General features: G+C 49.5%; 2 protein-coding genes across 3 annotated transcripts; one reads left to right on the top strand and one right to left on the bottom strand.

Annotated features, from left to right (window-relative positions):
• The first annotated feature begins 681 nt into the window (after positions 1–681).
• Positions 682–18,174, top strand: LOC142884969 (uncharacterized). Of its 2 annotated transcripts, XM_076020990.1 has the most exons (6): positions 682–1,360; positions 1,441–1,476; positions 2,059–2,333; positions 15,196–15,266; positions 16,065–16,284; positions 16,443–18,174. In XM_076020990.1, exons 3-6 carry the CDS (start codon positions 2,255–2,257, stop codon positions 16,952–16,954), a joined length of 882 nt encoding a protein of 293 aa, XP_075877105.1. In that variant the 5' UTR covers positions 682–1,360; positions 1,441–1,476; positions 2,059–2,254; the 3' UTR covers positions 16,955–18,174. The 2 variants fall into 2 exon arrangements, with proteins under 2 accessions (XP_075877105.1, XP_075877106.1); XM_076020991.1 differs by lacking the exon at positions 1,441–1,476.
• ptger4c (prostaglandin E receptor 4 (subtype EP4) c) lies at positions 18,105–20,628 on the bottom strand. The gene is made up of 2 exons (XM_076020989.1): positions 19,610–20,628; positions 18,105–19,523 (listed from the first exon to the last, which is right to left on the bottom strand). Exons 1-2 carry the CDS (start codon positions 20,465–20,467, stop codon positions 18,957–18,959), a joined length of 1,425 nt encoding a protein of 474 aa, XP_075877104.1. The 5' UTR covers positions 20,468–20,628; the 3' UTR covers positions 18,105–18,956.
• Positions 20,629–22,256: the final 1,628 nt, after the last annotated feature.

The following is a 22,256-nucleotide window of genomic DNA, read 5'->3' as shown; positions in this document are numbered from 1 at the left end:
GAAACTAACGTGAGTTTGCATTGTAAATAAACTTACGTTCAAGACAACTCAGAAAAGACGGGACAAACCCCGTCCCGTATCGATTCAAAACAGGACGCACGATTTGATAGTCAAATACGTGACAATTCTGTATTTCAAGGGACAGTTGGCAACTCTAGCAGCAGCCAGCCTCATGGTTACTCCCTGTATTTATTATTCTTGGTCTTCTTCTCTGGCTTTTTAGAGCAGCTAACAGCAATCACTTCCTCCTCCGTCATGTGGTCCCAAGACCGTTCAAAGACACTCTGTATTGGAGGCTGAGGAGATGGATGAATGAATGATTTTCAGTTCTGAAACAGCAGTGATGCAGCAGCAGGAGCAGCAGGTTCAAGCAGTCCTCAAAGACATATGCAGCAGCCACAGCATGAGAGATGCAACCAGCCACTGGAGGTGACCTCTGAGAGCAGCGTGTGGCCAGCGATCACATGAGCAAACCGCAGCAGACAGTCAAATGGCGGAGCTGACAGCTCACCTTGTCAGCACTCTGTCTTTCTGTTTTGGCTCTTTGCTGTTACAACTCTTGTATGTATGTAGGACGGGTGGGGCCCCTTCTCACGTCTGTGCCCCCTGGCGGAGGAAGGGGGGGGGGGGGTCACCGTGTCCCTAGAGGCAGCTATGCGCGCCCCTGCTCCGAGCGCCAGTGGCCCCATCACAGCCGCGCTATCTGGCCATGTGTTGGCCGGAAGCAGAAATAAAGCCCCTCCGGTGCGCCGCTGTGAGCGCCGCTGCAGCCTCACTCCAGTGTGACAGTCACTCCTCTCACTCCTCTCACTCCCTCCTCCGAACGCAGCAACAAAAAGACATGTGAGCCGCGCACACAGCGGCAGAGGATCCTCGGCACACAGCAGCGCGCTCTGGTTTCACGGAGTTCCTGACAGGCGGAGCGGAGCAGCTCTCTTGTTTTCCCTCCTTCCTCTACTTCTGCCAGCGCATCGCCTCCGGTGTTGCGGTGCTTTGTGGAGCAGCTGCGTGGTTTGTTGGGGGGTGAGAAGACCCGAGGAGACACCGAGACGACCGGATACCTGAGCCAGGAGCCGGAGCTCGACTTGCCAGCCAGGCGGCTGTTTGGATATTGTTGCTGCGTGAAAGGCGTGACGCACGGGCTTGAAGGAGTCCTGAGAACTATTTGGTTCAGCGGGGGAAATAAAATTTAGGGGAGAAAAAAAAAAAAAAAATCCACCCTGGTTGAACTCTTTCATCCCTCGGAACGACTCGCATCCAGTTGACTCGTAAAAGGTTTTAAGTCTGAAATTATGGGACACCACCAAGTCTCCAACCTGGACTGTTTATGACGCTGCGCCGCGGCCTGACATAAAGAGACGTACGTTTTGTGAGATATTTTTCTCCTTCTCCTTCTTTCTCTTTTCTCCCCGCAGTCTTATTTATTCATTAACTATACAGGCTGTTTGGAGACAAGACCGAACAGGTTTGGAGAAGGTGAGCTGCCTGAAAAACTGGCTTCATTTCATTCAGGGATGATTGGAGGCAGAAAAAAACCTGACATACATGACATACATTTATGACATTTTTATTTTATTTTATTTTATTTATCTATCTATTTTGTCGCGCACATCCGACTGTTGGACTTTGTGTGTAGGCCCTCTCGTTGCTCCCCCACGTCTGCGTTTATGTAACCACAAACAAACTTCTACCTAATTAGGTTCAGCCCGTCTGCCCTCAGCTGTTTATTTTTATCCCTCAAACTCGAACAGGGTGTAAAATCTGCATCATGGCGGTTATTGTTTTGATTTTGATTTTATTGTTGAGTGCTTTATTTTACCGTAAAGTAAAGATACGTCCAGGGAGTCCAAGTTGGCAGACAAGTGGCTCATATACTGCGAGGGCATCTGGTTACACAACACTTGAGCCATGAAATTTGGTGGGGGGGAAAAACTAAAATGACTCCACAAACTGAAACAGTTCCAAACACAATAGGGCCAAGAGGCCTCTTATAAAATACCCGGGGAAAAAGACCATTCAACTCCATGCAGTGTGTAATGACTGTGTGCTCTTGTTCAGGGTGCCACAGTGACAGGACCGAGGAGGAGGAATCGAAACGAGGGATTTTGGCCGCGCATGAGACCAGGAGGAGGAGCAGGAGGCGCCTCTCGCGGCGGAGCACCGGCGCTTTAGATGGATTTTTCACGTCTGCTGCAGCCTCAGCGGAGACAAGCTGCCCTCAGCGCCGCCGAGCCGTGACGACCAGGCGGAGAACATGACGGAGCGCGCCGCGGGGACGAGCCGCGGCAGGAGACGCGGCTCTCCGGCGCGGTCCGGCGCGCACGGCGGACTGGGTAAGTCCTGTTAAAGTCACCCTCGCCATCAGGCAAAAAGAAATTTTGTGCCATGCTTTTTTCTTCTTCTTCTTCTTCTTTTTTTGAAACCCCCTTTCTCATGTGAGTTGTGTTGCTGTGAAAGCAGAGCTGCGCCTTTAATCTGTTTGCTGTGACAACAGCAGTGGCCGATTGTTGATTCCTCTTTGATATTGTGCTGCTGAGTTTCAAAACCTGCGAACCTTTCTGCTCTTCTCACGCACCTGCCCTGCCGCGCGGCACCCGCTGATTGACGAGCGGCGCTCGAGCAATTTTCCTGTTTATTATGAGGGGGGAGCGTCGGGGAGGAGTTGGTGTGTGTGTGTGTGTGTGTGTGTGTGTGTGTGGTGGTGGTGGCTGCAGGGTTTTAAAGGTGTTTGCAAGGTACAACAAGAAAAGGGAAATCGGACAGATGTTTTGTTTTTGCTCTCTCTCTCTCTCTCTGTTTGTGTGTGTGTGTGTTCTCGTGGTTTTAGCCTCTAGGCAGAGACACCTAGAATTTCACTGTTGGCTGCAAATCAAATCTCAAAAATGTTGGCACACACACACACACACACACGCACCAAGCTGTATCTTATTGCCCTCCTCCGAGGGATCAGAGGCAGATCATCTCGGCTAAGCTTCAGGTGTTTTGACGCGCTTCAAGTCGAGCAGATTCCTCGCTGGTCGGCTGAAAACAGCACCGACGGCTCCAACTTCCTGATCCCGAGGTGGGAGATTCTTTCTGCTGCCCCAGGATCTCTCTTTTCCTCTCTTTCCCTCCCGGCTCTTTGAGTGTGTGACTCCAAATCCGCTTTTTTTGCCCCTCAGTCCAAAGCGTGCCAACCCCACCCCGCCCCCAGCGTTCCGCCCGCTCGCTGCCCGATGCGTCACACCAGTTTGCCTGTGGTCTGACTCAAAGGCCCACTGACTCACTCAGTCGCCTATTACTCATCCATGAGATACCCCCCCCCCCCCCCCCCTTCACCTCCCTCTCTCTCTCTGAGTGCGTTGACTGTGCGGTGCAGGAACGCGGTCCTGGCCTGAGACATGTCTCGGCTCCAGGCATCTCACACCCCCCCCCCCCCCCCCCCCATCCACTCCCCATCACACCATTGCTGCTGCTGCCACCGCCGTGCTTTTCACTTCCTGCGGTCAAAGGTCAGGGGTCGCGGCCCCTCGCCGGGGTCAGGTATGGCAGTGGTTGAGGCTCTGCTCTGTTTTAGCCGCTGTGCAGCTTGATGTGAGGCGGCGGGCCGTCGCTCGGCGTCCGGAGTGGGATTGCAGCGGCTCGCAGGCGAGTCGCGCCCCTCAAGCCACGCGCCGTGAAACGGGCTTCCAACGTGGCTGGGTTGCGTCCAGATTTATTTATTTTTTGCCATTTTATTAATTCCTTCTCCTCGGATTCATGGAACACTTTACCATCGTAACTGAATTAACTTTAACCTGAAACAAATGTCAGCCTCGCGTTCGTCTCTAATAGTCACACACGTGTTGATTTTCAATGTAGGATTCACCGTCAATGATTAGGGACAAGCTGGAGGACTTCCTTTTCCGGGTGGCGGCCCATTCATTTCAATGGAGTTTCTCACTCAACGCCTACGACAAAAACGTTTTTGGGTTCCGTGTTGCTTCTGGCTTATGCAGCCCACTAGTGCATGTGCGGAGTGTCACTTCCCATCATAGCTCTGTAACACACGTGATGCCCCAGAAAGCATCAGCCAATCAGAATGAGGCACAGCATGGGAGGTTTACGATGCCATGACGTTACACTGGGAATATGAGACCGTTTTCTGGGGGTCTTCTGGCCTTTATAACTTTTTTTTTTAAAGATTAAAAGTCCCTGACTTCAAATTCTACAATAGAAAGATTTATTACGAAGTTTCATCTCGCAGTCGTCCTGTCATATGTTTTTCAGTGGTTTCTTTTTGTATTGCAGTATATGGAGAAAAATACTCTCTGGGCCAACTGAGGGTTTTGGCTGCAGTACCTGAAGGGGCGACATACTGCCAGTCTAGTATCCAGTTCTTCGAACACATCAGTGGGTCAGACTTGCAGGTCTCCCTCTGCTGAAGTCTTCGCTTCTGTCCAAGCTTCACCTCCGTGTTGCAGCCGCGACCGACCGCTGCCGTCTGCGATCTTCTGATCGACGGCAGCCGTCCTGGTTGTTGTTTTCCGGGCTCTCTGAACTTCTTCAACTACAATCAGTTGAAACGACTCAGAACAAAGCGGCAGCTACTCCGTTTGGAGCCGCTGATGAAAATGCAAGTCAAACTCTCGTCTCTATCGCCCGATCTCCCCGTCTTGAAACAACTTCTGTATTTTTTTTTTCGTTTTTCTTTCTTACCCTACCTCCCTCCCAGCGCTGAAGAATGTTAACTAGCCGGCCGCTGTGTTCGTGTCCTTTTTGATACAATAAGCCGTATTCTGCTGAAATTAGAGGGTCAGGTCCATTAATCATGGCGTCTGAGCGTCGCTTTGAACCATCAGGCCAGGTCATTAAACCTCCGGCTGTCTGGGGCACGAGCGGGCGACACGGAAACACTTTGGCGAGCACTCGTTCACCCTCGAGTCACGCTAATAATCACCCGCGTGCGTGTGTGTGTGTGTGTGTGTGTGTGTGTGTGTGTGTGTCGCAGATGGTCATGCTACTCTCAGGCTCAGTGTGGGCTTCATTTGGAGAAATAACAACAAGAGACGGGAGCAAGAAAAGGTCGAGGGAGTGGGAGGGGTAGGGGAGGGGTGGTGGGTGGGTGGAGGGGTGGTGGTGTTGGATGGAGGGGTGGGGGGATGGGGGTGGGGGTCTGCTAGGGAGCGCTTGTTTGTGGTGTTTGCTCCGAAGGTGCTCTGTGTCCAAACCTGCCGCCAGAGTCTGTCCATTTCCCCTCTGTTTTATATCTACGAGTGTTTTTCCTGTCCTGTCCTCTTCCTCCTCTTCCTCTCCTCCTCCTCCTGCTCCTCCTCTTTCTCCTCCTCCTCCTCCTGCTGCTCCTCCTCTTCCTCCTCCCCCCTCCTCTTTCTCCTCCTCCTGCTGCTCCTCATCTTCCTCCTCTTCCTCCTCCTGCTTCTCCTCCTCCTCCTCCTGGAATACCCCCCCCACTCCACTCCCCCCCCCAACACACACACACACCTCCCTCTTCTCCTCCTCCTCTATTATTCCCACCTCTGTCTGTCCTCTCTGCGGGGCCTTTTTCTCCCGAGCGCCGTCGTCCTTACAAACACCGGAAAGTGAAATCCTACCCTGCGATCGTCGCTCCGTCGCTGCTACAATGTGTTCCCATTTAAGGTGAGGCTCACCCAAGCGCTCGCCGTGTGGCTCCCCCTCTTAAAACCAACTTAATCAGGCAGGAATTTGGGTTATTAGGGTCAGGGACGGCCTCGGCGAGCAGCGGAGTGAAGAGGAACAAGGCGGCCGGGGACACGGACGTGTCGAGCCAGGGAGGCTCATGGGAAAACAGGCAGATGATGATGATGATGATGATGATGTACCTGAAAGCAGTCACAAGAGAGCAGTGAGGAAGGTGCATTGTGGATCTTCTCTTGCAGGCTAATTGGGGCTAACTGCACATTGGCTAAACTTTCCAGTGACCTCCTGCTCACTTAATCTTGTAGAGCCGCTGGTTGCAAGTCAGAGCTGATGTGGAAAAAAAGTCTCCTGCTGCAGCTTCATCACGGCTGCTGTTCTCTGTTCAGTCTCACGGAGCTCAGCTGACTGCACGGCCGTCCGCTGTGTGTTCATGGATAATTGGCCCTTATTGGAACTTTGTGTTGTTCTTGTAACTTTGACCCCAGCTGCTTGTTGTAGTTAATAATAATAATAATAATAATAATAATAATAATAATAATAATAATAATAATGAACTGTGTCTCCTCCTGCTGGGAGAACGTCCACGCTGCCAAACAGAAGCGGCCGGAGGATAATCTGGGTTTTCAGGGCTGCGTTCTTGAGTTCACGAGTGTTTTCTTTCATTCAACTGATCTAATCCAAGAATATCTGAGACATATCCAAATGTTGGCAGAATACACCGATCTCAGAGAGGAAGTAAAATAACTTTGAGTGCACTCTTAGCCAAGATAACAGACAGAGTGTTCACCTGCAATCCAAGTCTACAAATTATATTTAGCAACAGTCACAATTTTGCTTTAACCTTTTTTATAATGTGGTTTAAATGATCAGTTGGACTCATTGCTGAGGTTCCATGGCCGTCCAGTTGTTTTCAGTTGGGGTGAGAATGACTGGAAGGGGAACTGCTGGCAACTTTGGGCCCTATGACAAAAGAATCAGTCAGACGCCCTCTGATACATCACGTGTTAAGCATACATGTTCAATCAGGTCCTCCCAACATGCACAAGTTTGGTTTTAGTTATGTGTGATGTAATGTTTAATATTTTGTCTTTACCACCTGTCTGCAAAAAAGAACCCCCACTGATTGTGACCTACAAGGTTGTTGACTGTGAGCCTCTTCAACGATTAGAGCAGCAGTCGGCTGTGCAGGAGCTGACAGACGGCTTCTGATCGGTCGCCATCAGAGAGGCTGCAGAGTGAAATCACCATGGCGGCACCACCGGCAGCGGTAGCAGCAGTAGCACCAGCAGAAGCAGTAATTACTCCGGCATGTCGGAGGAATGTTGTGCGTTGTAATTGTTGATATGCGAGCAGTTCACCAGAAACAGGGAGTGTCTGAGACACCTGAGCGAGTAAGTCAGCGCGCCAGAGGTGCACAGAGGTGAAGTTTTTTTTAATGCCGGTTGTCAGCAGACTGTGGTCACGGCGCAATCAGGGGAAACTCCGCATGATTGCCACATCACAGATCATTATTTATTAGTTTGGTTGTGAGTCACAGCTACTGGAAGAGAGTTGCACTGCTGGAGGAGTACCTAGGTAAGAAAAAGTGTGTGAGTTCTATTCCCAGACTTAGAACAGTGTCAGGACTGATTGTGAAGCCGTAGATGTTTTACACCATTGACGGATTCTTGTCATAGCGATGAAGCAAACAACGTTATGTGCGACGCTAGCGACGCCTTGATAGCTGACGAGACTTCAGGAGCACGTTTTAATCGGGCGATTACTTCGTGGTGTCCACAAGTTTGGTTTTTAGTTCATGTGTGATGAAATGCCTATATTAATGTTTCATATTCTGGTGATTTGGGACAACACTACACTAATGTTGGACTCACTACCACACCACACAGGTGGACTTTACTAAAAGGTTCTACGTTAAAGTTTACCAACAGAAGTTTGCGATTCTGTACACGGCTCCCGTGCAAGTCACTAAACAACGTACGGTGCATAAGTGAAGAGAAATCGACGGCAGGTTGGGGCTCCACCCAAGCAGCTTCACGTGAATAGTCCGCCATCCTAGAAAGCCATGTATACTGAAAAAAAGAATACCACACTAAACGTGACTACCAAACTGGCTGTATCTGGTGTCATTCCCAACCAGTTTTTCTGAAATTTGTTTTCTCCAAAGTGTCCTTCAACAAAGTACTCGGTGTGTTTTTGTACCTCCTTCGGACTGCAAAGTCCCGCAGGCGTAGCTGTAGCTCGCTGCCAACGATGGCCGAGCTCTCAGCACATGCGTGTATCAACTCAGAACATGTTCTGTGCTTGGGACCCATGTGACCGGAGCTCTCCCTCCTGCAGTAACTCTGCCTTGGCTGCGGCTCGAGGTTAATGTGCTGGTCCACAGGTGACACTTTTACGCCCGTGGGGAAGGTGCATTTTATTGGGCCTAGCGTGACCTGCCGATCCCGTCGCCTCGCTGACCTGCGCTCACTCTCCACAGCGCAACCTCCAGCAACTAGAACCAGCATGTGCAAGGGCGCTAATCCAAGTGCTGCTGCACTTCAAACACATGGCTCTCCTCCGCGGAAAGGACTTTATTTATCTCAGCGGAGGAACTGCTGGACATGATCCTTTGGCGCTTCTCTCCTTGGGCTCGGAGTGCTGCGGGGTCAGTGGTGTAAATCACTAATCACTCCGGTTAATCAACCTGTACCTTCATCTCTAATGGCGCCTCGTAATGGCATCCAGGTTGTAGCGAGTTCCCCCTACAGACATCAGCTCAAAAAGAGTTCCTGTTCCCCTTAACAACAAGCTAATAGTCTGTAAACGCTCTCACTCTGTGGCCGCCAGAGGAAGTTACAGTTGCCGGCTTGCTGGATGAAAAAAGGGGAAAAGTGAAATGCCCTGGTTGTGCTATTGCGACACAGCAACACTAACACACACACATAATTTTCTTAAGCTACACAGACGTGACGGTTGCGTTCCAATCCACGTCCACAATGCTCCGTGCGTGCGGAATGTCGGGCAAGGCCACTTCCTCCCGGCAAAGTTGCTCCATTCAGAACAGAACTCATGGGCACTAATGCATGTGTCACTTCCTTTGTTGCCCCAGTCAGACACAACGCTGACTAACGAATGCTAACGCTTTAGCTTCATGAATGCTCGGCGGAGCCGTGGGAGCTAGCCGGACTTTTGGCTGCAAAGCCTTCCTTTGACAGATTTAACGGGGTATTTTATCCACCGGAGGATCTTAGAACTTTCACAGCTGCATCGTAAGAATAACTAACATTATTGTAACCCATGACTTTGCGGCACTGCTGTCAGTGAGTCAGCGGTCCATTGATCTAAATAAAGACGGACGACTCGTCTCCAGATACAACCCAGACACGGTCCAGGAAGGACTGCTGACTTTTTACGCCGGTGACTTAATGGGCAGTTTGCTGGTTCTCGTCCAATCAAAGCAGGGCTCTTCTGTCAGTCATCAGACAGGAGAAAGTCACACTCGAGCATGCTTTGGTGTGATAGTAATCCAGTTCTTTTAGCTTGGCTTATGTCCGACCTGATATTGCAAAGAAGCAGAGTTCAATGTGATTTTTTTTTTGCAGCCGACCACCAGGGGGCTGCTTAAGGTGTCTTAGTTATACTGTCGGCCAACTTTCATGTCGTCCGTCTTCACACTCACTTTGCTTGTGTTAGGCGACAGAGCTCATCTAAGCCTGGTTCCTTCTCTCCTTCCACTCCCACTGGTTCGCCTCCCACACCTCCCAGTCTGCACGCTGGACCGCACCAATCTCCCACACCTTTCAGACTCCTGCTGGAGCCGCCAGCCGGGTTAATGAAACCTCCCGGAGAGAAGGGCGAGGGGCCGGGCAGACCAACCGCCCCAACCCCTCACTCCCTCTGCCCCCCCTGTCCTCGCCATCCTCCTGCAGGCGCTGCCGTGTCCACACCTCTGATTAGACGTTTGTGCGGCGCTCAGTGTGAGGAAAAGTCTGCTGGCTTCAGACGTGTTTGAGCCGGGGTTCAGAGGGGATGTCTGAGTGTGTGTGTGTGTGTGTGTGTGTGTGTGTGTGTGTGTGTGTGTGTGTGTGTGTGTGTGTGTGTGAGGGAGGGTGGGGGGTCTGCGCACCTATCTCCTCCCAGCCATGGCAGCCGCTATCTGTTTCTCATTTGGCGGCGGCTCTGCGCTGCTCCAGCAGTGATGGGCCTCCCAGTGGAAAGTGGCACTAACGAGCAATTACATCCTGCCTGCCGGGGATTATGGGATTACTGGGCTGGCCGTGCTTCGGTCTGCACTCTCTTTCGTCACTCTTTCTTTGTCACCTCCCTCCCAATCCCTCACATCCCACCTTATCTAAATTTTTGGAGCTGCTCTGCTCTCCGGTTATTTCTGCCTTTTTAATTCCCTTCGCTCTCTGAACGTGCTGTTTTTCTGTTGTGATCTTTCTCTTCTTCCCCTCCGCTGGCCTGTGGTTGCCTCGCATGCGTGTTCAGCACAGCGGCGAGGCCTCTTTCGGTGTTGGAGGGGGGAAAAGCCAAAGAGTTGGCCTTCGACAAGACACTACATGCGACGCGCGAGACGCTTTAAATGAAGCGCGATGAACACGGGAGAGGCAGATTTCTTGCTGCTCAACACTGAGCTCCTGTGCATGGATCTGGCAGGGCTTTTCAACCGGCACTGGAACTCTGCATAGCCGCCCCATGCCCTCCTATCCCCCCGAGCTCCTTGTTGACACGTTCCGAGAAATTTTTTCAAAAGCAACAGAGTCGCAAAACAAGTTTCCACTCTGTTGCCGGCGGGACCCTGGGCAGGTTTCCTCCTCGCTGTCTGGTAGTGATCAGGCGACTCTCCCGGTGTTCCCTCCTGCGGCTCCTCTTACACTGCAGGTGTCTTTTATTGAGCCGGCGGTGATTTACTGTACTAGGGTTTTTCCTCCGGGCTCCTGCAATCAGGCGCGGCGGCAGCGACAAGTTAAAGCTGCAGGTCAGAGTGTTTCAGCGTCGAAGTGCACGGAGCCCAGAGCGTCTCTAATGGGAGGTCATTATCGGAGAAGGCCGGCTTTTACTGCGGAGCTCCGAGCATTCTTCTTCTTCTTCTTCTTCTTCTTCTCCTTCTTCTTCTCTTCTTCTTCTTCTTCCGCCTTTTTTAATCTTTTAGCAAGTACTGTAAGTAGTAGTCCAAGTAGTATTTTTTGGTTGTTTTTTTTTGTAACGAAACCTTTTACATGTCAACGTTTATTTATAGTACAACAAACAGAACCCAAAGAAGTGGCAGCTCCTGAACTTTGTTCCTGGGGAAGCCAAGATGGCAATTTATGTGTCCAGAAAAAACTAAATAGAGGACAAAGCCGTTCAGTTCATTGCTCAGTATGGCGGTGCAATGTAAGTTGCAGACCGAGGCTGGAATTCAATTCTTATAAAATGAATAATGACTTGAACTTATAAACATTGGGGTTAGAAAAACTGTTGCACTTGCCTTGTCATTGGAGACAAATTACATTTTGCATAACTAGCCTGCTGAGTTATTTATTTATTTATATATTTCCCTTGTTCATTTATTTTATTTGTTACATTTTAGGTAAATCTGTATTTATTTAAGGCAGTTTTAGAATGTGTTTTTTTTTTATTGTGCAAATGTACCCTGTGAAATGTACAGTAAAATGTAATTGCAATAATTTCCTTTTAACAAGGTGAGAGGTTTATTGAGGCTCAAGATGTAAGAGGATCTGAGGCTCTGTTAAAAAAATGGCAGCGTTAATGAAAGTCTTAATCCTGTCTTGAAAAGTCCTACATGTGGCACTTGTTGCATTATTTAATGTCACACAGCCATTAAAGGGTCGTTACGGTGAAGCAGAAGGGAAGGAAAGTGGGGTTGAGTTTCAGCCAAATGTGTTAAACACAAAGAAGCTATATACATATTTTGAAAAAACCTTTAGGGTCGAATGAATCATTTTGACAGACTTTATAATAATAAAATGTTCTTGTGTATGTTTGAACAAACTGGAGCATGAAAAATATGAGTCTGTTTCTTTTTCTTTTTCCACATTTATTGTTTGTGTGATTGATGTGACATTCATGAATTTAATTTTCTATTTAAAGAAAGGGGGATATTTTGATGCATATTTTAGCAGGTTACTTAGATTAAATATTGGCACAGTATATTTCAAGTTATTTAAAGACACTTGTTTTTAACTTGTAACTCACTTTGTTTTGGCTTAGTGCAGTAAACTTGAAAGGCCCAGCGTAATACAAATGCATACTTGGGTTTCAGGAAAAAATGTTTCTATTCTTTTTTACCTTTAAACCAGTGTTGATATAAGAACAAATTGGGATCAAGTCAAAAACTGCAGAAGTCGTTGATCAACTTTTGGATTATTTGCAGAACATTTTCTTCTCATTAGCTGCTGCTAAGTTTTACACGCAGGCCCTTAAAATAAACATATTTCAAAACAGAACCTTGAACATGTGCAGCCATTGTAATTTTCTTTAACCAAAATGACCAACAATCTGGTTTTGTGTATTTACATATTTGAAACTGCATATGATCTTTCACAGTCTGCCGCTAGCTATAATGCTAACCTCGGCTAGTGGACATCCCCTGACCAAAAAAAGAAGTGAGAAGTGTTTTGTTTGCGGTGAAATTATGTCCCGTTGTCCACTTGAAGTCGTGGCTCCTCTCGTTGCCAGTATTTGAAGAATAGAGTGTTCCCTGTAAATTTCCGGACGTGCTGATCAGAAGCAGGCCCGAAGTTACCCAAAGGTGGAGAAGTTTGGCTCAGAACGTGGAGCGACGCTAAACTAAACCTCGGCCGTGTTTCTTCCCAACGGCCTTCTGCCGCTCGCCGTCCAGCGTCTGCCGGCTGATTTAATGCTCTGTACTTTTACCTCATAAAACCCCCATAAAAAATACACATCCATCCTCTCCAGCCACTTGAGTTGTATTTGTAAAAGCGGCGCAGTTAGCACTACGGAAATAGAAGCGGGGTCCGGCTTTCGTGGGCTGCCGCGCCTGCTTCAGGAGCCACTTCACTAACTGTGAGCAACAAGCCGAGGCCGGCAGGGCCCCAACGGGAAAATAGAAGGTGACAAGAACTCCGGCGTGATGGACATACCAAAGGCTTTAATCAGCCGGCCGAGGAAGAAACACATGCCCTGCCTTCCAAACACATACGGAAAGATGCAAATGAAAGCGTTAGATCTTCAGCCACACACACACACTCACACACACCAGGCCTTTTTTTTTTTTTTTCGCTCCTTGCCTTCCTTCTTCATCTTCTCCTTCTTCTTCTCTCCTCCGCCCGTCTCCTCCCATGAGAAGGCTGCAGGCGTCAGGCTGTAAGCAGCTCCAGAGCGCCGGGGCTGAAATGAGCCATCAGACGGGCCGTGCAGACTCCTGCTGGTCTGAAAAAAGGGGGCTAAACACTCCCAGCTGTGGCGGTGGGGGAGCGGGAACGCCACCTCCTTCTCCCCGAGCATCTATGGCCCTGCATCCGGAGACTGACACACACACACACACACACACCCACACACACACATACACGCACACGCATGCACACACTTGGTTTAGGGTTGCAGTGCGGAGCGGAGCCCGACAGCTCGGCTTGATTTATGATTGGTTTTTACTCTCCTTGTCCTCACTGTCTGCCCTCACCTGAGCCGCTGCAGCTGGAACCTGCTGCCTGGCCTAAATACACCAGCGGCTTTTATCGCGACCTGCCATCTGTAACTTTTTTTGTCAGCCCTGCCAATTGTTTTTGGCTCTTAAGTAAACACGGCTCTCGGCGTAACGGGGGTAGGGGGGGACTAAGAATCTTTGCGACAGCGCACGGCTGAATACATTACTGTGGGGCGTGTACTGCTGTTGTTGTAGTGTTTGCTGCCAAGATTATACAAAGCATCGCCCAGATGACAGATGCGTTTTTTTCAGAGATGCTGTAGGTTTTCCACGGCCTGGAAAGTTGCTTCAAACAGAGCGCAGAGCCGGCATTACATCACTGGTCATTAATAGAAATTGTTCCCCATGAAAGAAGTTGTAAAGAGGCCGAACAGACGGGAGCAGGAGAGGGTTGCCTGTGTTTTTGTGGGTTCTTTTTTTCCCGTCCATTCGAGCTGAAGAAAAGGAGAAAAAATGTTACTGTTTCATGGTGAGGGATCATTTGTGTGACAAGCTTAATAGAGGCGGTTAGAAGAACCAGCAGCTTGGGTGAAGGGTTGTCATCAATCATATTGTGTTTTATGGAGACACATGAAACTTTTGCCATTTAGATTTCTCTTCCTCAAAGAATTTATGGAAGAGAGCAAGAAATCCAGTTCCCTCCATTTATTTTATTATGATCATCTGATGACATATAGAGTGCATGAAACCTGGAACCCTGTGAAGGCTGAAAGTTCAAGTCAGGAGAAGAGCCATCAAAATAAAAACTCCCATCTCATATTGTTTTCAGAAGCTGACTGGACCAATCATGGTCATTTTTAGGAGATTTAATGATTTAGGGGGTGAGGATGAGTTGTCTGCTAACATATGAGGAGTTGTGCTGCTTTCAAGTGGTGCTGATGAAATCTGATTGGCCTGTTCTGAACATGGCGGACGGGCAGTTCTTCTGCTCATCTTCCAGTTGTGATTGGTGCAGTCTGTGGATGGCTGGCACACTTCCCGTGGTAGGTTAGCTTGTCATCATGCATTAGTGCTGATGTGGGAAGCAGAAGAGGAAGCTGTTGGTCTCCTATCGCTAACTGATCAAAAGGCACTAAACAGTTAGTGGAACTATTAATACTGCAAATCTCTTTGTGAACCTTTGAAACCTGGTTGACACGCCTTCCAACGGAGCGTCACTTGGCAAAAAGCCGCTGCATGGTAACAACAGAGTGCAGTCGTCCTAATGAGCTTCTTCTCATTACTCTTCCATCAGAGGCGCTGCGGTTAACCGCTGTGAAATGCCTCCACAACTCTTAGATGGTTGGGTGCCGTGTTGATGAGGCAGACAGGATGTTTTTCTGCTCCCGACACTTGATGCTCTGACCTCATCCCGAGCTCACGTTTCCACCGCCGGGGCTCCTCCACCACCAGCCTCCTGCTGGATCCTCCGAACCTGCACGTAACCATATATAAACATGTCGGGCCGCGGCGCTCCTTATCGCCTCATCCTGCATGGCTGAGTCCTTTGTGAGAGACCTCCGTGAAGTGCTGCGCTCGCCAGGTCTGTGGAGGAACCCTGAAGAAAGCCCTTGACAAGTGTATCGCACATGCTTCGCCCCTTTTGTGGCGGCGCCGAGGGCCTCGTTTGCATGGACGCGAGAGCCGACAAGCCGACGCTGGCCACACCGGAGCAGCAGTGAGGACGTGATTTATGCAGCGTGTCTGGAGGCTGAGGGGCCCCGCCAGGGTGCCCCCCCACCCTTCCTCTCCCACCCTCCCTCAGTCTCTACAGTACCTGGACAATAGCGTATGTGCAGGCATCACACCGCCCGCATGTTGCGCCGCTAGTTTACGTTAGCCTTTTCAAAGAGGAGCAGTGGGAGGGGAGATGACGCAGCGCAGTCCTGTTCTTCTCCTCACATTCGTCTCTGTCTTTTTGCCAGGTGGGACCAGGTGGAGGCTTCGGGGGAAGGACAGACAGGGGATTACTTCTGTAATGTCAGCAAAAGTCCAGGTTTGTCCAGAACAGATGTTGGGAAGCCCAGAAAGTTTGCTTTTCTTCACCTGCATGTGTCTTCATCTTCTTTTTCTTCACCATCTTTTTCTTCTCGCCAGATGACATTGCTGGAAATAAAACAATCTGACGTGAACATTTTTCCTTCTCAGCTATAAGCTCGAGGATGAGCGACGTCTTTGTATTAATTCCCGATGGAATCTGTTCCCTGCAGAGCTCAGAACTGTCTGTCTGCACGGAAGCTTTGATTGCCTCATTATTAACCTCAGCCTGTTTAGCCTCTTTAGCTTCAGCGTTACTGAAGTGAAGTGCAAGTGAAATCCCTCTTGATGAAAGTGGCTTCTAACAAAGCTCTGTTTGAAGCCGTGTGTTTTTATAATTTTTCTAATGGGATTGTTTCATTTTTTTAATATATTTTTGCTTCTTTACTTATTAATCTCTTTGACAGATTAGTATATTGTTTGCCATGGCAGCAACAGGCCAAACTGCTTCCTCCTTGCTCAACAGTCAAGTCAAACTCAATTTTTACAGATGGGTTTTTACAACCGAGCGACACTGTTATTTCAAGGACAGGTTGACAATATACAGTATGATGTCAATATCCATTGACAAACTAATAATATAATTTATTATTTATCTTTTTAATTTTTGAAGAATGTCATTTAATCTTCACCAGCCTCTCTCCTAACATAATATTATTCATGCTATATTTTAATGCTATTAAACATAAGAGCAGCTGTTTATCAGCTGTGTGCAGTGGATTCCATCATTCCAACCTTTTGCTGGCCTCTCCTGCAGGTGCTGCTGTGGGTGCTGCTCTCTCTGCTGCCCCTTGTGGAAGGAGCTCATCTGCAAGGTGCTGCTGCTGCTGCTGCTGCGGGGTCGGACTCGGCTGGCACCGTGGGCCTGCTGCGAGGTCAGAAGGAGCCAGAACTGACTGTCACGCTGCCAGAGGTGATAGAGGACGAAGAGCAGGAAGACGACGGTGCCGCCGACTCCACTTGGCATCCACTCTACGGTACTGAGGCTGCGTGATGTCCTAGAACTCAGTCGTCATTAAAATCTGCTCATGTGACTTAGGTTCCTATTTGATGCTAGCATAATACATGAATGTCACGAATTTCCTGCTAAGCCCTCTTAAGCACCGATGTTTCTCCCACTTCCCGTCCATTGTAGACCCCTTTGTTATAGATGAGGTGGACGACCATGTCAGCCGGCGCTGGGCGGGCCGCTCCCCGCGCTCCTCTGACCCCTCCGACCCCGAACCAAGTGGAGCACCGAAGAAAAAGAAGAAGAGGAAGAAGAAAGATAAGCAGGAAGAGGAAGAGACAGTAAGAGGAGGGAGGAAAGGCAAAAATAAAGGCAGGCAGCCCAAGCAGAGCAGCAGGGACTGCCGGGTGGAGAGGAGGGAGATGAAGGTCAGAGATCTGGGCCTGGGCTTCGACTCGGACGAGATCGTCCTCTTCAAGTTCTGCGTGGGCTCCTGCCAGTCATCCAGGACAAACTATGACCTGGCGCTGCGGGCGCTGCTGGAGAACAGCTCGCTGCCCCGCCGCACTGCCCGCAAGGTCAGCAACCACCCCTGCTGCAGGCCCGACCGGTACGAGCCGGTTTCCTTCATGGATGCCCAGACCACGTGGAGGACCATCCAGTCACTGTCGGCCGCCAGCTGCATGTGCATGGGTTGAGAATGAAGAGGAGGAGGAGGAGGAGGAGGAGGAAGGAGAGGCGGCAGCAAAGAGAGGGGGCCAGGATGGAGGAGGGTGTGGAGCGGTGGCGGGGCGGGGCCACTGGGGGGCACTGTGACAGAGGCCTCTTGGCTGCTTCCTCTGGTCGGTTTCCTGTTTAGGAAGAAGGAAAAGGTCTGGGCCCAGCCAGGTGAATAAAGGTCAAATCTGAGACTGGAGGGGAAGTCATTGAGGGTTCATCGCAGTTTAGAGTTGAACCTTCAAAGAGTGAACTGTTTGATTATGTGGCAGCAACCCAGAGACGATACACACCAAGCAGACTGTGTCATCTAGTTGGAGACGAGTGACTCTCAGGACATAAACACAAGGAGGACGGACGTTGAAGGTCAGATTCACAGAGGAGAGACTGAAGGTAGATGTTCACTACTGCTCTCAACCCAGCAGCTCCTTCTAAAGACAATCACACCTTCCAACACAATAAAAAAAAAACAACAGGCATTATTTCATATCTATGTTCAGGTGAACTCAGCCAAATGGATGCCATGCATCTTCCTGTATTACTGTATGAAAGTAAAATATATTTATTTCTGATAAATTATTTATTTATTATAGCTTGGTGTAAGAGCCTTGTGTTGTTTTTGTTGTTGTTGTTTTTTTTAATCAACTCTATACTGTAGTTAAATCTAGTCTATTTATTTCCCAGATTTCTCATGCTGATAGACAGTAACTGGTATTCACAGACAAAAACTGCTTTTTCTTTGAAGGTGTATGGCCCACCAGCTGATTCTGGACAGAATTAGATTGAGGATTTCTAAAAAAATAAATAAATAAATAAATAAATAAATAAATAATAATAGTCATAATAATAAAATAAAATAAAAATAACGTTGGAAAAGGTATTTCTAAACCTTTAAAGACTCACCTACAATAAAATAACGTGCTATACCCAATAAGCCCTAACAGCTTATTCTGGTTTGTTTTTATTTGAGATGAGAATATGGGGTTTTCCACAACAAACTACAAGTGAACGAAGACACTTCAGATGTCCAGAATGCGCGTGAAGCCAAAAGAAAACACAAATGTAGGACGTCATCATTGACATTTCTCACTTTCCTCAACACTCAGCCACTATGTCACATTACTACATTCGTATTATACTTAAAGGTATTTTATTTTTGTATGGCATTATCCTCTACGGGAATAAAGTTTTATAATGTTCACTTTGGTTTTTTTTTCTTATTGATTCCTCTTGAAACGCACCCAAGCGTGAGCAACAGCGTGACCTGCTTTTCATTACTGTTTATATTGTGCCGCCACCTGCTGGCCGAAAAATAAGCAGAACCAGGCCAGATTAACGTCGCTCTACTGCCGCCTCTTGGTTGGAGTAGGAAACAAAAAAATCGTCGTGCGGAACAGCTGCGCACGTGTCTTTGTCGTCATTTAATAACTACAGCTGACAGCAACAAGCACCTCCAGCTGAGAAGACGGTGTGGACTGTCCTACAAATGGGAGCCATCAAAACACCCAATGACATCACGGCGTCTGTATGCAAACAGTGAGTGTTCACAGTGTACATTCGAATCCATGCAACAGTAGTCAAACGTCACAGAGTCACTTCGCAGCACGTGCCGTATCTCTTCAAATGAAGTGGTTCACGTCCATAAATGCGTGAGTTACCTTGTACCCATGGGGTATTGTCATATCGTTTTGTTTTTTTTTTTCATTCCCGCATTTGGAAACTATCACTTAAAGTATTGTTTTTCTGCTTCAACTGAATTCCACTGGAGCAGAGGAAAATATAAATCCAAAACTCTGCTTGGAAGTTTTGTGCTTCTGTTCCACCGCTGATGAGACAGAGGTAGGAGGGAAACAGAACAACAGAATACTTCCTGTGCTGAAGTTGCACTTGGAACACAACTATGAGCTGCGAGTCACTGTCAACATTCCCCCAGAGGAGCCTTCCCTATTTCTAAAGATTCCCCCAAAGTGTGTGAACGTCCAATCAAAGACACTTGATAGACTGACACGAGGTCGGCGTGCTGAACGTGCAGGTGACGACGTCCACCTGCCGCACGTGCTGCTCGAGGGGCGGCTTCGGCTCCGGACACGTCCTGCACGGCGCGTCCTGCTGGCTGTCCCCGCTCACGTCCTCTTCGCAGCCGGTGACGACGGTGGACTGCACGCTGAACGGGTGGAAGTTGTGCCGGGAGCTGTCGTAGTCCCACGCCTGCTTCATGGCCAAGTCCCCGAAGGGCTTGAAGGAGGCGGCGGCGGCGGCGGCGCGCACGGACGCGCAGCTGGTGTCGTTGCTGCGGAGGGACGACGGGGTGAGCCGCCCTACCCCCCAGCCCTGGAGGTCGCCTTTGGCGTCCGTCAGCCGCGCCGCCATCGTCTTCAGCTTCTCGCAGCCCTTCAGCAGCAGGTTCTTCCGGCACAGGATGTAAACCCAGGGGTCCAGGATGGGGTTGAAGGAGGCGAAGCGGATGGCCAGCAGGTCGCTGCGGTAGTCGGGCTTCCCCCCGGCAGAGATGTAGTCCGGGCCGTAGAGCTGATTCACAAAGATTCGCACCTATAGTGAGAAAGAGAGAAAACACTTGAGGACAATGGAGCGCAACCGGCGCGTATAACCGTGCGTAAATGTCGGGTTGTTCCTACCACGAGAGGGATGGAGCAGATGAGGAAAACGATGGTCATGAAGACCAGCAGCCAGAACATCTGGATCTCCGCGGCCGACGTGACCGACGACAGCCTCGGGAAGCGCCGGCGAGAGGCTCCCTGCTCGCACAGCTCGGTCCGGACCAACCTGGTCCTCTGGTTCATGTCCACCAGCGACCTGCACACCGCCAAGTTGCAGAAGACGGTGACGGTGATTAGCAACAGCATCACCCCGCCGTACAGGAAAGAGTAGCACGCGCCCAGCAGGTCCATCGCCCTCCACTCCAGGAAGCACCAGGTCCCGGGAAAGTGGCTCACGTGCTGACCGAAGCCAAAACTCGGCATGATGCACAGCACGATGTTGGCCAGGTAGGTGGCCAGCAGCGCGATGCGCGCCATGGTCCGATCGATGTGTTTGGAGTAGAAGTAGGCGTGGTTGATGGCCAGGTAGCGCTCCACGGCCATGGCGCACAGGATGGACATGCCGGCAGAGCCGAAGAAGAGCATGGAGAAGGAGAAGAAGTGGCAAAGCAGCGCGCCTCCGGGCCAGCGGTTGGCCACATAGGTGGCGATCACCACCGGGCTGGTGAAGCAGGTTCCCAGCAGGTCGGTGATGGCCATGCCGCACACCAGCGTGTAGAAGGTGGTTTCCTTCTGCTCCTTCTTGGAGATACACAGCACCACTATGGCCACCAGGTTGCCCAGGACTCCCACGGCGAACATGGTGGCCGAGGTGACCAGAGACTTGGACTCCAGTCGGAGCGCGGGGACCACCGTGTGGTTGCTGCCAGAGGACAGTGGAGGCAGCAACGTGTCGGAAACATTAGGGTCCAGATTTTCGTAAGTGTCGTTGAGCATCTTTCCAAATTGCGCGCGGGACCGTCCCTGGATGTTTAATTAACAAGAGACAGGAAACACGAATCCTCACAGACTGTGGAGTCACACAAAGAAATATCCGGTCTCCTGGAACCTTAAGTGCTCAGTGCAGCTGCTCCTCTGCGGGGTTTGCCTCCAGATGCGCCCATATGAAGGTGTGTCTGCCTGGTTCTGTTTACACTGCCGCGCTGCTGCGGGTATTTAAACCGTTCGCTGATGTCACAGGAGTGACGCGCGGGCTGCCGGACAGGTTTCCAATGGTTCACATTTCTGCAGCACCGTCACCAACACGCTTGCACACAATTTTTCATCACGCCCCGCCAGTGAGATCAGCCCGGTCACATCTGGCGCCGGTTCTTCTATAAGAGCGCCTCGACTCCGCCCGCTTTGTTTATTTTTCTAATGAAATTATTACATTGCCCCCCCCCCCCCCCTCTCCGCGCGCTTTTCCCGAAAACTTCTAAGAACTTTGCATTTCAAAAGACTTGCTGTAGGTTGGCACGCCGTTCAATTTCCTGTATGTTGTCATCGTAGACGACTTCCTGCAGGTTTACCGTCCGTCCCGACCGACGGAGCTAAAACCGGAGTTTGTTCCTGATGATACAGAGGAGACTGAGGCGGTGCCTCGTGTCGCGCTTCAGAACCAAGGTCAGCGCCTCAGCTAACACCACCTCGGCTGACAGGTTGCTATCCTGTGTTGAGGACCAATGGAACGGAAACTGAACGTTGACGACCAATGGTGTCAGTCTTCTCACAGCTCCAGGTGTTGGAAGTTATTAGTGAGTTATAAGACACATTGTGGAAGTAACTGGGGTGTGCGTATGAGTCATTAACTGCTGTAAGAGAGGAATGATTGGAAGAATAATGTGATGGGCTGAGATGAATGTTTGGAAGAAGACAAAACAAGATGGCTTGTTGTCTTATGTATAGGAGAGCTACATGTGAGGTGAAATGATATATAACCAGACCTGTATGTATAAGTGCACACCTCTTTTAAAAGAAAAGCATAAGAAATTAAGGATGGACTCTTCTCATGTCTGCATGAGGAGTCCAGTGGCAGAATAGAAAAGATTTGTCAAGTGGAATTTCTCTTTGAGGGTCATTAAAATGTATCTTTAGAAAATTATTTTTTTTAATTCACATATTAACAATTTTTCTGGTGAGAAATTAAAGTATCCTCTTTGCATTTAGAGTGCACTCACTCAGCGGAGCAGCAGCAGGACAATCGAATCAAAGGAAATGAAGAGATTCATCACACACTGCAGGCAGGAGAAGTCGATGTATAGCCCGCCTGGGAGGAAGGCTGAAGCTCTCTGCAGCCTTCCATAAGTAGATTCCTCCTCATCCTCCTCCTCTCTTGGACAGTTGCCTCCCGGGTAAAGTGTGTGTGTGTGTGTGTGTGTGTGTGTGTGTGTGTGTGTGTGTGTGTGTGTGTGTGTGTGTGTGTGTGTGTGTGTGTGTGTGTGTGAGTGAGTGAGTGAGTGAGTGAGTGAGTGAGTGAATCTGCCCTCAGTGCTTATGAGTAGAAGGTCGTCACCACCTCTGAAGCCCACGTATTTATAAAAAAAAAAAAGTTTACACACACACACACACACACACACACACACACACACACACACACTAAACCTGAGGGACGCATAACTGCCCACACTCTAAGAAGACCCTTCAATATCGTTTCTTGTGTGTATGTGTGTGTGTGTGGTGTGTGTGTGTGTGTGTGTGTGTGTGTGTGTGTGTTCACCCCCAACACACAATCCAGTTGCATCCTCCA

This window comes from Nelusetta ayraudi, unplaced genomic scaffold (genome assembly GCF_046127955.1).
Source record: "Nelusetta ayraudi isolate G7.1 ecotype Tasmania unplaced genomic scaffold, CSIRO-AGI_Nayr_v1 ptg000011l, whole genome shotgun sequence".
Classification (NCBI taxonomy): Eukaryota; Metazoa; Chordata; class Actinopteri; order Tetraodontiformes; family Monacanthidae; genus Nelusetta; species Nelusetta ayraudi.
This window is presented reverse-complemented; position numbering and strand designations above follow the sequence as displayed.